The 16112-nt window shown below is 37.0% G+C and overlaps 1 protein-coding gene across 1 annotated transcript; it reads left to right on the top strand.

The window, feature by feature from the left end:
* Positions 1 to 6838: 6838 nt before the first annotated feature.
* LOC131307365 (DEAD-box ATP-dependent RNA helicase 1-like) lies at positions 6839 to 15348 on the top strand (the record flags this gene model as incomplete). Its single annotated transcript, XM_058333837.1, has 10 exons — positions 6839 to 6960; positions 7494 to 7728; positions 9093 to 9101; positions 10103 to 10348; positions 10548 to 10711; positions 11275 to 11452; positions 12236 to 12423; positions 13759 to 13963; positions 14195 to 14300; positions 15098 to 15348. Coding segments are annotated over 10 exons (1566 nt in total), but the record flags the coding sequence as incomplete, so codon positions are not given.
* Positions 15349 to 16112: the final 764 nt, after the last annotated feature.

Genomic DNA, 16112 nt, shown 5'->3' with positions numbered 1-16112 from the left:
TCAGTCTCTACTTCCTCCATAACCCTCAAATCAAGTCTAATTCGTCTATTCCAAATTTCATGAACCCAATCCCATTAAATTCACTTTTATCCTCTTCCACCAAAATTCTCCTATAAATACCCCATCCCATTGACCCACAAAAATACCACGATATTTCCCACACTCCACCGACCAGAAAAAAAGAATAAGAGAAAAACAGAAGAAACCCAAGCTCCAATCAATAGAGTTTTAGAGAGAGAAAAGTGGATTTTGTACCAAGACCCGACCGAAATCCAATTCGATCGTACCAAACTCTTCCCACAACTCCTAGCAACACCAAGCATCGTCCAATTTGGTCCCAAAGTCTCCCGATCAAAAAAAATCCGAAGTCTTCTTCCCTAAAATTCAAGATTCGTTTTTAAATCAATTCGATCCGATTAAAGGTATTATAATCCTATCCAACCTCTTCTCTAAGTATATTAAGTGTTTATATGCTTAACCCTATGTCCCGAACGAAAAAAATATAGTTTACCGCTCGTTTTCTGCCGTATTCACTAATTTGATATTATTTTTGAGCCCGATACTTTATTTGTAATTATTTACAAATAGAATGACCCTTTTGATATTTATTTTACAATCCTTATGATATTAATATTACGAAAAACTACTGACTTGATATTATTTTCTTACAATATAATATCATCTTAGTATAAAACATATTAATTATATCAGTTTAATTTATCTGGTAGATTGAGTTGGTTTTAAATGTTTCGAAACAACTTTGCGACCTTCCAAACCTCATTTTTTATGCCCGGACTATTTTTTCTAGGCTTTTCACACCTGAAAGATCATAACTTGTTAAGATCTTTTTTTTATTTAATTATCTATTTATTAAATTATTTATTAGTTTTTTTTGATCCGCTAATTATTTATTAGTTATCTATCAAAGTTTACCAACGAAAAATCTTTGCGACCTTCCAAATAACGTTTTAACACCCAAACTAATTTTTTCTAGACTCCTTGCATCTCAAAGATGATATCTTGTTAAATTAATATATTTTTTATTTAATTTACCATTTATTGTTATTTCTATAGCGTTTCCAATCAAAAATTCCTTACGACCTTATAAACCATATTATTAATGCCCGAGTAATTTTATTTAGACTCCCTACATTCCGAAGATGAAACTTTGCTAACCTCAATATATTTTAATTAGTAAATTATTTATTATCTATTTACTTCACTTTCGGCCACTTTATTTAACGTCTTTATTTAAAATAATTCCGCGACCCTCCGAACCCAACTTTTGATACTCAACTGGTTGCATAGGACCTCTAGGACTCTTAATCAGATCATGTTATTTATTTTAATATTTTTACCTAATTAAATTAGTTTTTAATTAATCTAATTACTTAGAAATAATTAATGAGAGCTTAGAAAAAAAAAAATTTTAAATTCTTTTTAAAAAAAAAAGCTCTTACTTATTATCATCTTGGCCATACGAGATTAAGGGCAACGACCCATTCATAAAAGATTGTGTGATTGTTTTGCTTGTAGTTTGTTTTAATTATTATTCGTTTTAATTGTATATTGCACTATTATTTGATTGGAATGCTAGATGGGACCCTAAAGACACGAGGTGGTACGTGAATAGAATTCACCTAGACGGTGCTAAGTAATGGATGAATTGAAAAGTTTTATTTCTAGATTGCCTGCAGGCGTGATGTTGAGATTTGTGATGAGATTGAAACTGGCGAGTGTCCAGTGATGAATTGATAAACTGGCGTGTGTCCCGTGATGATGGTGAAGTGGTATATAAGATAGGCAAACCCTAGTTGTGATTCAGACATGATAAGTTTTCCCCTTATTGTAGTTATTGGGGTGCACACTCGGTATATAACTTAGGTGTACCTGCGACAGCAAAGGGAAGTGACCTCATGGGACCGAGCATGACTTGCGGTTGGGGAGGAAAGATCTCGCGGAGAGATCTTAGATTTCACTTTAGGATAATAAATAGTAATAAATTGGTGTTTGTAAATCATTATTCTGCTCTTTCGCATTATTATTATCTTATTGCTTGTTAGCTGTAAAATAAGAGGGGTGGTTGGGTTGGATTATTCTACTGCGTGATTTATCACTCACGGATACGTCTGTATCATGGCTAATCGTTTGCTTCGGCGATCAATTTGCCAGAGGGCGCAGGATTCACCGGAGAGGATTCAAAGATGGTGCAGTTTGACACAGAAAGAATATCAGGAACGAAGATCGAGTATGCGTCAGATTTGTATCAAGCCTAGAGTCAGTTCTGAAGTTAATGTATTTTGAATCAGTAAATTTATCTTGTGACTGTAATAGCTAAACTTTATTTTAAATTTTTTTATTTATTTAACAAATTTTCTTAAGATTTTATTTTATATTGCTTTCGAAAAATCGGGGCGTTACAGTTCTCATAAAAAATATGCAGTTTTCATAGAAAAATACATAATTCTCATAGACATTTCTCATGAACAACACACAGTTTTCATAGAAAAATACATAATTCTCCTAGAAAATACACACACGAACAAAAAAATAATAATTCACATAGGAAATAAATTTGATTTAGAATTGAATTTTTAACTGCTAAGTCTCATAGTCAATTTTACGAGAACTAAGAACTGACTATATGAACTGAACTACAAAAAAATACATAATTCACATAGCTCATCATACAATTCACGTAGTTCAAATACATACCAAAATATACCGTTCACATATACAATTCACTTATGTGAACTAGATAAACAAGACTTTATTGTAACATATATATTCAGTGAATATTTAATATCAAATACCATCTTAGAATTTGAAATCAACAAATTACCTTAGAAAAGTTCAAGATACCAGAAGAAAACAATTACTCCTACATAATCTAGATTCTCCCACAATTGGTCGTTCACTGCCACGTTTGGTCTCTATCTTCCAATTTTAAACCCAATAAATCAACATCATCTTCTCCCAGAAGAAAACAAAAAGGAAGTAAAATGCATGGGTTTGGTGTGGTTCGACAAAGCAGACGACGGCCACGACGATGCTAAAAAATTTGACAACAACGCAAATCCAAAGATCCATCGACTGTTGCTCTTCGCAGTGCTGGAAATATTTTTGGATTACCTTCTTGATTCCGATCGCTCTGCTAAAATCGTTGATTTATCCGACGGCGACAAGAACACGAATTTTCGTCAGAGAGGAGACGGCGACAGTGGCGATGGTCGGCGTTGCTCCATCAGTTGAAGAAACTTGAGCTGATCCTCATGGCTCTCAAGCGCAGTTCTAATCGCGTTGAGGCTCTTGGCCTCCTGAACCGCCACGAAGTCATTATCCTTGTTGCTAGACCGGAAATCCTTCAAGAACACGAACTCGATCTACTGGTTTTTATTAGTATTTCCTTCATCTGTTGCTGAATTGTTGTTGTAGGTCGTTGGATCTTCGGAGAGATTTGATGGAGCTGAGGAAGTGGAGTGGATTGCGTCGCCGAGTTGAGTAAGTGAGATCGAAGAGAGGGAGGGGGGTTTATCGTTTGCAGAGAGGGAGAGGAGGAATGGCAAGATGGAGTCGATGATGCGGAATAAAAAGGGCAAAAAAGTCATGAGATAACATATCCGAGCCTATGTAGGTTTGAAAATAATATTTAGGGTTCGGATCAAACCAAGCCTAAAAACCAAAACCGGCCTCTAACTTACTATTTTTTTTGGCATGAATGAATGGGTTTGAGGTTAAGTAGGCTGCATTTTCCTAAAGGGAAATGACGGCCAATGACGTGTTTTGATAATTAATACATATCAAGAATATTTTTCGCATTAACAAATGTTCTCAGCATATTCTTGGCATGTATTAATTATCAAAATATGTCCTGAACCGTCATTTCCTTTTCCCTAAATGCAATCTATTTATGTATACTTTTTTTCCCCCAAAAAAAATGCAATTCATAAAGTTAAGGAAAAACAAATACAAACTGCATGGCCCATGGACCAAACAAACAACGAAAATAAAGTATACGTTCTACAACCTGTGCAAATCAACTACAACTACGATGTCGGACCCAGGCCTCTAAATCGGAGGTGGGTGGAATATTGATGATCGTCGAAGGACCACACTCCCGCTGCAGAATCGTCTCGACCTGCTATCAACACACCTTCACCGCTGCCGCTGAGAACCTGCAAACAACCAAAAACCAGACCATCATATAAAGCCCAACAAGAAGTGGAGTAGGCAGGTGAGAGACTAGGCAGAACCCAGCCCAAGCTAGCCAAACCCTAGCCTCCATAGCCGCCACCCCCACCACAACCCAATGCCGCCACCAACAAACCCACACCACAAAGATTACACAACCAAATCGTGCGAGTAAAACCAACCGACGACGAAGAACAACGGCGGCCCAGAAGCCACCGCCAAAATCCCTCTTTGAAGCCAACCCAAAGAAGCCCGAGATCTGCATCTCTGAACAACAGCCACACCGAGAGCTTGCCGGAGTCCTCCACTTTCGTTAGAAAAAATCGGAAATCATTCAAGAATGATCCAGCAAGAGGCCCCCATATCCAAGTCTCCTCCATCCCTGAAGCTGCACCATGCCGTTAGGCATACCGATGACACTCAATAGTAAAGACTAGCGGTCGACTGCGAGGAGTGGAGAGGACGCATGAGGAAGATGAACGGCGACAAATGGAGAGGGAAAAGAGCTGAGCAGTGAGAGGTTAAGGAGAAAAAAGAGAGAAAAAGAAGAAGGGGAGAGAAATAGATTGGGTGGGGGGAAAGGGCGGCTAGCAGCGAGCACCTCCCTCGATCGGAAATCCTATGCGATGTCTAATTCTTTTTCCTTTTTAGAGAAAGAGGTGAAGGGTCAACACCAATTTTGACCGTAGGTTAATCATCCATTTATTCATACAACCCAACTCTTTTTTGTACTTAAAACAAATGACTAAATCCTGTTTAGATTGCTTTTAGAAAAAAAAATTTAAACTCAAAAAATACTCATTATTTGTACTTATAATTATTACTCACTTATATCTTCAATCATTATTCTTATTTCTCTGCCTCTCTATTCAATAATTATTTCTACTTTCAATCATTACTCTCATTTTTTAGTTGCTGATTTTGCCATTTTTTGTTGGCGTTACTCCCCTACAAATATATTTTTGGTGCAAAAATACACTTGCAGGGAAATGTCGTTTACAAAAAATGGAGTGACAAAAATCATTTCCCCATTTTTACTTCACTCATAATCCCACAAAAATTCTCAAAAATTCATCCAAACATGGCATTTCCCCACCCACCCTTCCTAAAAACAACCCAATTTATTTCCTTCTCCCTCCATCATCTCCGGAGCTCATATCCAGTATACCAATTTCCAGTTTGGTCCAGTGAACGGTTGAGATTAATTCTATTAAATCCAAAGCTCCACACCATGCCACCTCAGCTCTCGCCTTTTGCTCTCAAAAGACGCATATAACGAATGTCCTGCCAAATGTTAACGGAAGTCCAGCAATAGTTACTTTTCAAATGCATGTTCAATTACTCAGTAAATATTCTTGCTCTCAAAGCTTCAGTTCGGGGTTTCACACAAATTATCAGAGATGTTCAATTTGTAAAAAATATTTTTTAGGATACCTGCAAAAATTCAACTCAATTACATGATCAGAAAAATAAAATTTTGCATCAGTTCAAACAGATTGAAATTTAGAGCACTAAAATTTTAAACCATATTTTTTAATATGTAAACAGTCTTCAAAAATAAAATGTTCCAATTTTTAATCCATTTGAACTAGTGAATTTTTTTTATTTTTCTGATCATTTTATGCTTAAGGCTCCGTTCCGGAACAAAAAATAAGTCCTTATTTTTTAAAAAGGCAATTTCAAGCTAAAAAATTATGGACTTATTGAAATCTAAAAATATGCAATATGGATCTTGTTTAGTTGATCTCGATGAGATCTTTTATACGATGAAAAAAAAATTAAAAAAATATTTTTTGTTTACTTTATTTTTGAGTTTGAAAATGTGAAATAAGCTGCTTATTTTTTAAGAAAGTTTCTGAAACAGGGCTTAAGAGTCATAATTAATTTTTGGCTCTAGGCCTCTTATATGAGATCCCTAAAAATTGCGTTCACACTTGTCTCTCTTAGGGCTAACTAACGAGAGTTATCGAGCCAAAAATTAATTATGATCTTTTAGGATAAAATGGAAAAAAATTTAAATCTTTGCATCGATTCAAATGGATTAAAAATTAGAGCACTTAATTTTTTAACCATATTTTTTAACGAATAAACTGTCTTAAAAATGAAATACTCCAATTTTCAATTCGTTTAAGCCGGTGTGAAGATCTTATTTTTTTAATTATTTTATCATAAATGGTCATAATTAATTTTTAGCCGTAGGATTCTCATATGAGAGCTCTAAAGATTGCGTTCACATTTGTGTCTCTTAACTAACGAGTCATAGAGCCAAAAATTAATTATAACTCTTTAAGATAAATGATAAATAAAATAAAATATTTGCACCATTTAAATAGATTAAAAATTGAAGTATTTAATTAGGTATCCGCTAGTCCGGATAAAATTTATTCTTATTTGAAAATATTACTGTTGCAGGACTTCCGTTAACGATTTGGCAAGAATCCGTTAACAAGTCTCTCTCTTTTTTAGAGCAAAAGGGGAGAGCTGAGGTGGCATGGTGTGGAGCTTTGGATTTAGTAGAATTAATCTCAGCCGTTCACTGGACCAAACTGGATGTTGGTATACTGGACAGGACATGAGCCGAACCCGTGTAGTTGTACACTTGCACATTCCTCGAGAGGAAGAAACTGAAGAGAGAGAGAGAGAGTGAGCACCGGAGCAGTACCAAAAGCAGAAGAAGAGCGTGCCTGTACTCCCATGGATGAGAAGTCCCATTGATGTTACTCTCATCGATGAATGCCCTCTCAATCTCCTTCCTTTTCTCGCCCCCAGGTTCTCTCTCTGTCTTTGTCTTTGTGCTTATGTGAAGCTAATATGTATGGATACTGTGGTTTAAAGCAAGACTAATTAAATTTGTTAAAAAGGCGAAAACTTTGTTATTATTATCTTATCTGGTTTAGAATGTTGAGGAACCGAGGAATTGATGAAATTCTCAAATTTGAACACACCACCGAAACTCGCTTAACTAAGCTTAAACAACCCAATGATCAGTTCTGCTCTGCTGGGTTACAGCACTGTAATAAGATATTTTGTTAAAATGTACATGGTTTTCATTCACTCGATTCCTTCAGATCATATCTGCGAAAAAGTTATTGAATAATTGTTACAAATGGAATATAGACTCCTAGGCACCATTTTTGCCTGACCTTTTGAAGTAATGTTTTTATTTCTCATGCAACTTGACATTGAGCTCCAATTTGAGGTCCTATTTGATTACTGAAAAATAGCGTTCAGTTGGTTTACCCCTCGAGGTTGTATTGCATAGCTTTTTGTGGTTATGTCTGTTGTCGATGCGGTCTACATAGGTTGGAGGTGGCGTTGCAGAAAATGGGTATTACTTCCCTCTTTCCAGTGCAAGTCGGTGTCTGGCAAGAGACGATTGGACCTGGTTCTTTTGAACGAGACCTTTGTATAAACTCACTGACTGGAAGTGGAAAGACACTAGCCTATGCGTTGCCGATAGTGCAGATTCTATCAACTCGTGCAGTTAGATGTCTTCGTGCATTAGTGGTATTGCCAACACGTGATTTAGCCTTGCAGGTTATACCCTTATTTGTGAACTTATTCCCCATATTTGCAATCATGTCATGGTGATTCTGTTTTAAAGGAATATGCTGCTGTCAAATTCTCTCACTCAAATACATGCACAAATTGAGCATGAACCTTTTATTTAGTTTGTGTTAACTTTGATCTCATGGGGCTTTCTTTGATTTATGTTTTGTTTCTAATCTGTATTGCGTGGTGCCTCACAAACTCCTGAAGCATTGTCCATTGGATGTGGGACGTTTATGAGATTGATGCCTTGGTAGATAACGGATAAATCTATTAACCAACCATTACCCAATGCCTGGTCTGGTCAATTTGCAGTACTGGAAGGTTAGAACTCCCGTCAATTCAAGGTACAGGAAGGTTAGAAAACCTTCACAACTGGCTACTTTTTATTTGCAACTGGGCAGGGTTGGTGTTGGTGTTGGTGCCTTCCAATGGTTGTCAGCTTGAGGGTTTTACTGCTCACCCACCAATAAAATGACCATTCTAACTTATTAATGGAAGAAGGCAATCTATATAAATTACCTCTCAAATTTTGTAGTTCTTTTAGTCAGGCCTTTTAGCATATGCAGTGGCAAAAGAGGGAACATGTCTGCAAATTGGCACGAGAGTGGAAAATTTTGGATAAATGTGTTGTAATAGAATCAAAGTGATATTCTACAATTTGTCTAGCTGAAATGAAGGTGCTGAAGCTGATGAAAGGGAAAAAAAATGAAGGTGCTGAAGGGTGGAGTGAGGAAAACTCAGAATGAACAAGAAAGGAGAGCACTAGTGCTTAAGAAATTGTTTTAACAAGGGTGGAATACTGAAACGCTCCATTCATTTCCTAGATGCTCCCTTGTGGACTGATGAAGGCATTGATAATTGGCGGCATTGTAAACGGAAGAGGAAGGTGTGGAATTTGATTCAAAGTTAAGAAATCACTTAAGGTGACGATATTTCTTTTGATAAGGCCCAAAATGCAAAATTAGATTCATGTTGTTGGATGCACCAATAGAAAATGGAGCTCACGTTTACAATAGCTAATCAGTTTCTTCGATTTAAAGGTTTGGTCAATAGTGTATTAGGTTTACTGTTTACCATACTTGTACTAATTCCCTTTATCTTTCATTCTTACGTTAGTTCCTTCAATTTCATTCATTGTTAGCAGTTGGAAATCTGGTAATTTATGGCAAGTGTTCAAACTTTCGCAAGTGTCTTATTGTGATGCCCTGAGAGTAAATCAAAGTAGCTAATTTTCATGTTGACAAGCTTCGATTTCTAAACAATCCTATTTATTAAAGAAAAATTAAGTAGCTCAAGGTACTTTATCAAGATTGTGTGGACATATTTGAAATTAGACCTAGCCAAAATAGGTTAAAAGTGTTTGTAATAGCTCCTACAAGTGAATAGTGGCAAGGCCTTTTGTTGTAAGTATGTTGTTTGATGGAAAGTAAGTACATTCAACGTAATAAAGTTGGCAGACTAGGAATTACTGAATGTTTCTCCTTGTGCATTGAGTACTTTAGTTATGTTTAATGCCACGTCTTTGACTTTTTTGCCTGGTAAACCTTGTTTTGGTGACGCAATTTAGTTGATTTGGGAATCCTTTTTGGTAGCTTTTTGATGGATAGCTCTAGATAATGAAACCTGTTCTGCTAAGGGTTCTTAAAAAATAAGTACTTAATTTGCAAATTTCAAACTTAAAAATAATGTATTTACGAAAATAATTTTTTGAATTTTTTTGCACCGTTCAAAAGATCTCATCAAGATCTATCAAACAAAATCTATATTGCACAAAATATTATTTCAGTAAGTTCATTATTTTACAGCTTGAAAATTGCAAATAAGTAATTATTTTTTAAGAACCCTTAGTGGAGCACAAGTTGGATGCGTCTTTGAATTGCATCAGGTAAGGAGATGTTTGAACCATGTGGAAGAGCAATTCATGACTTCATTTTATATGGTATTCTTTGATGGAGATATAGAGTGTCAAGAATAGTATTATATATGTAATCCAGTGTCCGTTGAATCATAAAAGATTGGCATCATATGGGATTGGAAAACTTCGATTCAATACTTGTTGCTTAACTAACATACTTACATACACACTCATACAGTTAGATGATGTAACCCCATTAATTTTGAATTCAATCGGAAAAAAATACCAAATTGATGAAAAAGAACAAGTGAGATTAAAGCTGTTAATCCTTATAAATTAAAGTATCCTAGTGTTTGAAGACCTTTAACTCTTGATCCGTTGGAAATGAAAGGTGGACTTATTGTGATGTAATGAATACAAGAGGGTGATTGTATCCAAGTGCTTTCTTAATTTTCCCTTGAAAGATGTCTGTAAGTTATTCTTTGTTGTTGCAGGTTAAGGAAGTTTTTTTCTGCCATTGCACCTGCAGTGGGTTTATCTGTCGGCTTGGCAGTTGGTCAATCTTCAATTGCTGATGAAATTTCAGAACTCATTAAGAGACCTAAGCTTGAGGCGGGTATCTGTTATGACCCTGAAGCTCCTTTGCTTCATTTGCAAAGTTCAGTTGACATTTTGGTGGCAACACTTGGAAGTTTAATGGACCATATAAATTCTACAAAAGGTTTTACACTTGAGCATCTTTTTTATCTGGTAAGTAGGAGAGTTTTACTTTTGCCCACAAGGCTGATTTAACTAATTTCCCTTCTGGGAAAGTAATGTTTCTATTTAGCATCAGTAGCATATATTTATGGGAATATTTTGCTAACAACTTGGATATCCATTTAACATTCATTGCTTTTGATTTTGGAGTTTCTCTGGAAAGGTATCCTTGACGAGGTCTATTTTTTAGGTTGTTGATGAAACAGATCGATTACTCAGGGAAGCATACCAATCCTGGCTGCCCACTGTTCGTCAATTAATGCGCTCCAGTGATGGGGATCTCAGAAGTCTCTTTCCTCATACCAGTACTTTCATTCCTTCCACATTTGGTTCCTTAAAAACCATAAGGAGATCGTGAGTTCTAATTCCCTTCGCCTCCTTGGAATAGTTGAAACTTCCTCACTGTTGGGCATGCCCCACAAGCGTTGCTGCAATTTTTGGTCAGTGCTAGTAGTTACTTGGTATATGTGCTGCAAGCATTAGATACACCTTGGATGAAACTGCTGTCAGGTATCCAGGATCCTATCATATGGATTCAACTGTTGGTTTCTAGGTGAATTGCCGATTATGGTGGTTTCATAAACTTGTGAGGGCTGTCAATATACTTTCTTGATATCTGGGGCAACGTTTGGATGTGTATTTCATATTTCATATTTTTTATTTTTTATTTGTTTCTTGCTCAAATTTGAGTGCCTTCATACTGGCTCTCACAAATTTTGGTCTGAACGAATTGTATTAGAACCCACAGTTAACAAGTCTAATACAGCTACTTAAATGCATCCCCTAAGGCCTAATGTATCTTCGATAATAATGTAACTTTTGTTCAAATTTATTGTGTAGTTTTGTTTAAATGTCTGGCGAAGTATTTAACATGTGACAGGTAGCTTGTTCTTAAAATTGGGTTTAATATGTTACAGGGGTGTTGAAAGGGGCTTTAAGGGTAAGGCTTACCTTAGGCTTGTGAAGATGGTTCTATTTGCGACACTAACCCAAGATCCAAGCAAGCTTGCCCCGCTTGATCTGCATCACCCTTTGCTCTTGACAACTGGGCAAAGACGCTATCGACTCCCTGAACGACTAGAATCCTTCCAATTGGTGAGACTCTTGATAATAGCATTAATATATGTAGTACACAAGTACTTACCAAGTTCCTTGACTTTCAAAGTTGAAGTTATAAGAAAGAGATTGGAATTGAGGCTTTACATATCTGAACGCTGTGTTAACATATTGAAGGGCACACTCATGTTTGTAAAATGTTCTTAGCTTTTTAAGTAGCTTTTTTCCCCTCATTCTTTAGGATTTTTTTTGTCGGCCCTTCATTTTTAGGATTAGGCCCAAACTTAATAAGTGACCTGTATTTTGTGCTTCTTATATGACCATCGTTATATGATATGATGATCTTTGAAGAGAATATTGGTCTAGAGTTGAAGAATGTATGAAAGGGACAACTGTTTAAGACTAATGGAGATTGGAATCCTCTGGTTCTCCTTTTGGTGCATCGTAATTTTCAAGTTGAGTTTCCCTAGGGACACTATGCTGTGGTAGAGTTGTTACTCTTCATGCAACTTCTGCCTTTTGAGTCGTGGTCTCTCTGATGAGCCTCGGATTTCTATTGAGGATGTATCTACAAACTTTGTTTGGGGATATTTCTTACTGGGTTAGATTTAAATGCAAAATTTAGCTATACTTCACCTTGCCAAGAGGCCTTTGTCCCAACGGCATTAGGAGTGCACTTAGGTGCCAGAAGAAAGGAAGTCAAGAGTTCAACTCCTCTTCCAAGAAAAAGATGAAGAAGCTATACTTCACCTTTCAAAAAGCTGTTATTTTGCCAGTAAAATGTTGCACTGACGTTCATTTTCCTCCCAATTTTCTGTACAGATTTGTGAATCAAAGCTTAAACCCTTGTATTTAGTAGCCCTTCTACAAACTTTGCAAGGGGAGAAATGCATTGTTTTCACATCGTCGGTGGAGTCAACGCATAGACTGTGCACCTTACTGAACTTCTTCAGCGATTTTCAAATCAAGATCAAGGAGTATTCAGGTCTTCAGCGTCAGTCGGTAAGAAGGTAACATCTGAATTAGTGTACTTTTTGTTGTTTTTTCCCGCAGTTCTCGTCCCATTCATTCACTTTTTAGACACGATTAAGGCCCTGTGCTGATCAGTGGATCCTCTTCCATCTGTTATAGAAATGAAAGCATGTGGTGCACATGAATTGGGCGATCAAGGGACTAAAACACACCAATTTGCCGTTGGCAAAGTCAAAAGACCGAAAGGGATCATTTGGTCGCTTAGTTTTCTACCTTTAGTTACCGAAACCACGAAGTCTTGACTTTGATACATTGGAAGCTTGGATGTGTTGGATTTGATTCAAGAGACTTAGATGGCTAGCTCTACCAAATGGTAGGTACCATTGTCGATGTAATCCTTGCTTTTTGTAACCATTGTATCTGCAAACCATGAGAAGCTTTTCTTCAATGTCATGTTGATAATTTGAATTGGTTACTTTTTGTTGTGTGTGCGGCTGTGCGCATGCATGTGCACACACACACAGCCGCACACACAAGAGGGTGTATGAGAAAGGAGTTGGGTCTTGGATTAAAAGATGGTAGGTTGGGTTATGATGACTGAAAAACTCTTTTAAAGGTGTTTGCGTATTTATGGTTGTATTACTATTTTCTACTAATGCAAGATGAAGGGTCTTCAATCAGTGTTCAAAATGGCGGCCTCGGTGGCAGCTCGGCGCCATGATTTCACCCTTGGTGGCTCATTCGGTGGATAGGGAGATTTGGTGGAGCTTGGCGGCAGACATGGCGGAACCTGGCGGCTAAGGGAGATTTGGCAGACCTAGGCAGCCGTCTTGGCGGGGCCTGGCAGAGCTTGATTGCCTTAAAAATATCTAAAAAAATTATTTTGGAAAAAAATGCCAAATTGCTCGGCGGCAGGTCGCTGCCCGACTAGCGCCAAGCGCCATTTAGAACACTGTCTTCAATTATACTTGGGTGCAGGTCATGTAGATTTTGATTTGGTTTCCACTTGAACTAGAGAAGCTATTCTCAGAGCCTGAATATTTTTTGGAATCCTGACACAAAATTGCGCGGTGTAGAAACAGAAATGTACATGCACTGCCCGTCTGCCCCACGTTGTGTTATAAAGTAAAATTTTCATACTATAAAAACAGCAGGTTCACAGGGCAAAACTGTTGTATCGGAAAACAAACTCTGTGACGTTCTGCAAAGTCCAAACATATTGCCAAAGGTTAGGTTTGTCTCCAATCATCCCCCGCCCATACCCCCAATGATTGGGGACTAGATGGGTTATGTTATGTTGTTGTAAGCCTTTGAGCAAATGATTTAATCTGAATCTGATTTGACTTTAAGTAGAGTGGGAACTTATTCTGCAGCAAGGCATTGAAGGCGTTCTGGGCGGGTGATATACAAGTACTTGTTTCATCTGATGCAATGACTCGTGGGATGGATGTTGAAGGTGTGACAAATGTCATCAACTATGATATACCTGCATACATAAAGACCTACATCCATCAGGCTGGTCGGACTGCAAGAGCGGGCCAGGCAGGACGTTGCTTTACACTTCTACGTAAGGACGAGGTATGTGGTATAGCTGAAGTGTTTCCATTCTAGATTATTTTGACGCTTATGACACGGAATATGCAGGGTAGAGTAGAATTATATATCTTTTGAGGGTGTAAAGGAACCTTTTCCCTTGGTTTTTTTGTTCAATTAATATAGCTTGTTGCCATTTTTCAGATGAAAGAATTGCGATGATGCTTTGACATTGGTTTAATTTTGGGTAGTCACCCTCTCTGTCTCTTGTTTCAGGTTAAGCGATTCAAGAAGATGTTACAGAAAGCTGACAACAACTCTTGTCTTGTTTACTCTGTTCCTTCCGATTCCATTGAGTTACTTCAATCAGCATACACATCTGGTAATTTCTGTATCTTATTTGGTTCCATAAGAAGAGTAGTGATTCATGGATGCGCTGCACTAAAGAGAAAATGAACGCCTAATGAATTTAATGTTCATATTTCTTCTGGACTAAGAATGGAAGAAATACATGAAGTACATAAAAATGATAGACAAGTTATTGAAGAATAAGTTATCGTATGAGTAAGCAATAGGAAAACAGTCAACATTGATTTAGTAATAAGGGTTAAAAAAGGTTTAAGTACAGAAAAATGATAGACAAAGTATTAAATAAAGCCAGTTGGTTACTTATGGACCTTATAGTAGTGAACTCTAAAAGAACAAAAGAGTAGTTGCACGCCAACTGCAGTTTAGTGTCTCCAGAATCCAACTGTGTGAAGAGTGAAGAACAAATCTCAACGCCTTTAGTGATAACCATCATGCTATTGGCCGAAGGCCCATAAGTAATATAGGTAGAAAGAAGGGTAGTGGTTTCCACACTCCCTTTTTTGATAAATGCACTCTATTTTTTGTCCTTTAGTGAATCTTTTATGTGTAATTTTTTCACTAAAAGACAAGAATTGGAGAGCATTTATCAAAAAAGGAGTGTGAAAATCATTTCCATGAAATTGTAAGTTATTTGCAACCAGGAATGCTAATCGTCTCAGATTCCGTGAATTTGTTAGTTTCATTTATTTAGTTTTGTTCTCTGTTATCATGGTTGGCTGACTTTGTGTTGAATGTGCCTTAAGTTTTGAATAAAATAACGTCAGCTATTTCTCCAATAGTTAACTTACCCTTGTTCTTGCCAATTGTCAGCTCTGGAGAAACTGAAAGAGAGCGTTGAATCAGAATCATACAAGAAGCGCAAGATTAAGTTAAAGTCTTCAAGAATGGTTAAACGAAAGGAGTTGAACAATTCAAAGGTGTGAAATCTGTTTTTTCTTGAAGAAAGTTCCCCTATCACAAATTCAGTTTTGCATACGAGGTGAGTCCTAACAGCTTCACATTTAATTGATGTTATACACAATGTCTCTCAAAAAGATTATCCTCGAAACTTTATATTGAGAGAATGTTATGCGGAGAAGATAATCCCTTGTAGTAGTTTGTTTTTTCTAATGCTACTTGTTGAGTTATATTGTGCAGCATGAAAGCTTACTTCTGCCTGTCCAATCTCTTTGAGCATCTTCTTAATCTTAACACACGCAAACCCACAATTGTAATAACTTTCTGCATTATCTGTAACCAATTGGCTTACCTTAGCAGCTTTCTGTTGAGGACAAATTGAGTTTTTTTCCCCTCCTCTGGTGGTTGGTTTGCAACTTCAGAGAATTTTTCTCTAAGTTATGTTTTCTTGGCGTTTGTATCCTTGGGATATTTCCGAAGGACCTAACCGTTGTTTTTTGCGAGAGGAGATGCGAGTTCAATCTCCCACTACACTTGGCAATTCCAAGACTGAAAAGAAGCAATTATGTTGCTGCATTACTTAAGAACCTCTGGAGAAAGTTGTGTGGTCTTCCATCCCCCTTTCTTCCATCTGTTCAGGAACTATTATCACTCTTGTTTTGGTGTCTTGTATATCATTTGGGCTTATGAAGGCAGTGATTATCATCTAGGTCTGCCTCTGGCCACATAACCGCTCATTTGCTTTGAAGGAGGCAATTCAAGACCTCATTGACAAGAAAACCATCTACGTTTATTGTGGACAATTCTGCAATGTGCTTCAAGTTTTTTTTTTCCCTTTAGATATCAATGCCACGAAATAACCATGCAACATGTCGTAACCAAAAGATTATTAAATAAGGGCGAGTTGAAATTCTGTCGGACTTGGTTT

This window comes from Rhododendron vialii, chromosome 11a, assembly GCF_030253575.1.
Source record: "Rhododendron vialii isolate Sample 1 chromosome 11a, ASM3025357v1".
NCBI classification, from domain to species: Eukaryota; Viridiplantae; Streptophyta; class Magnoliopsida; order Ericales; family Ericaceae; genus Rhododendron; species Rhododendron vialii.
Note: the sequence above shows the minus strand (reverse complement) of the source record. Positions and strands in the feature narration are given on the sequence as shown.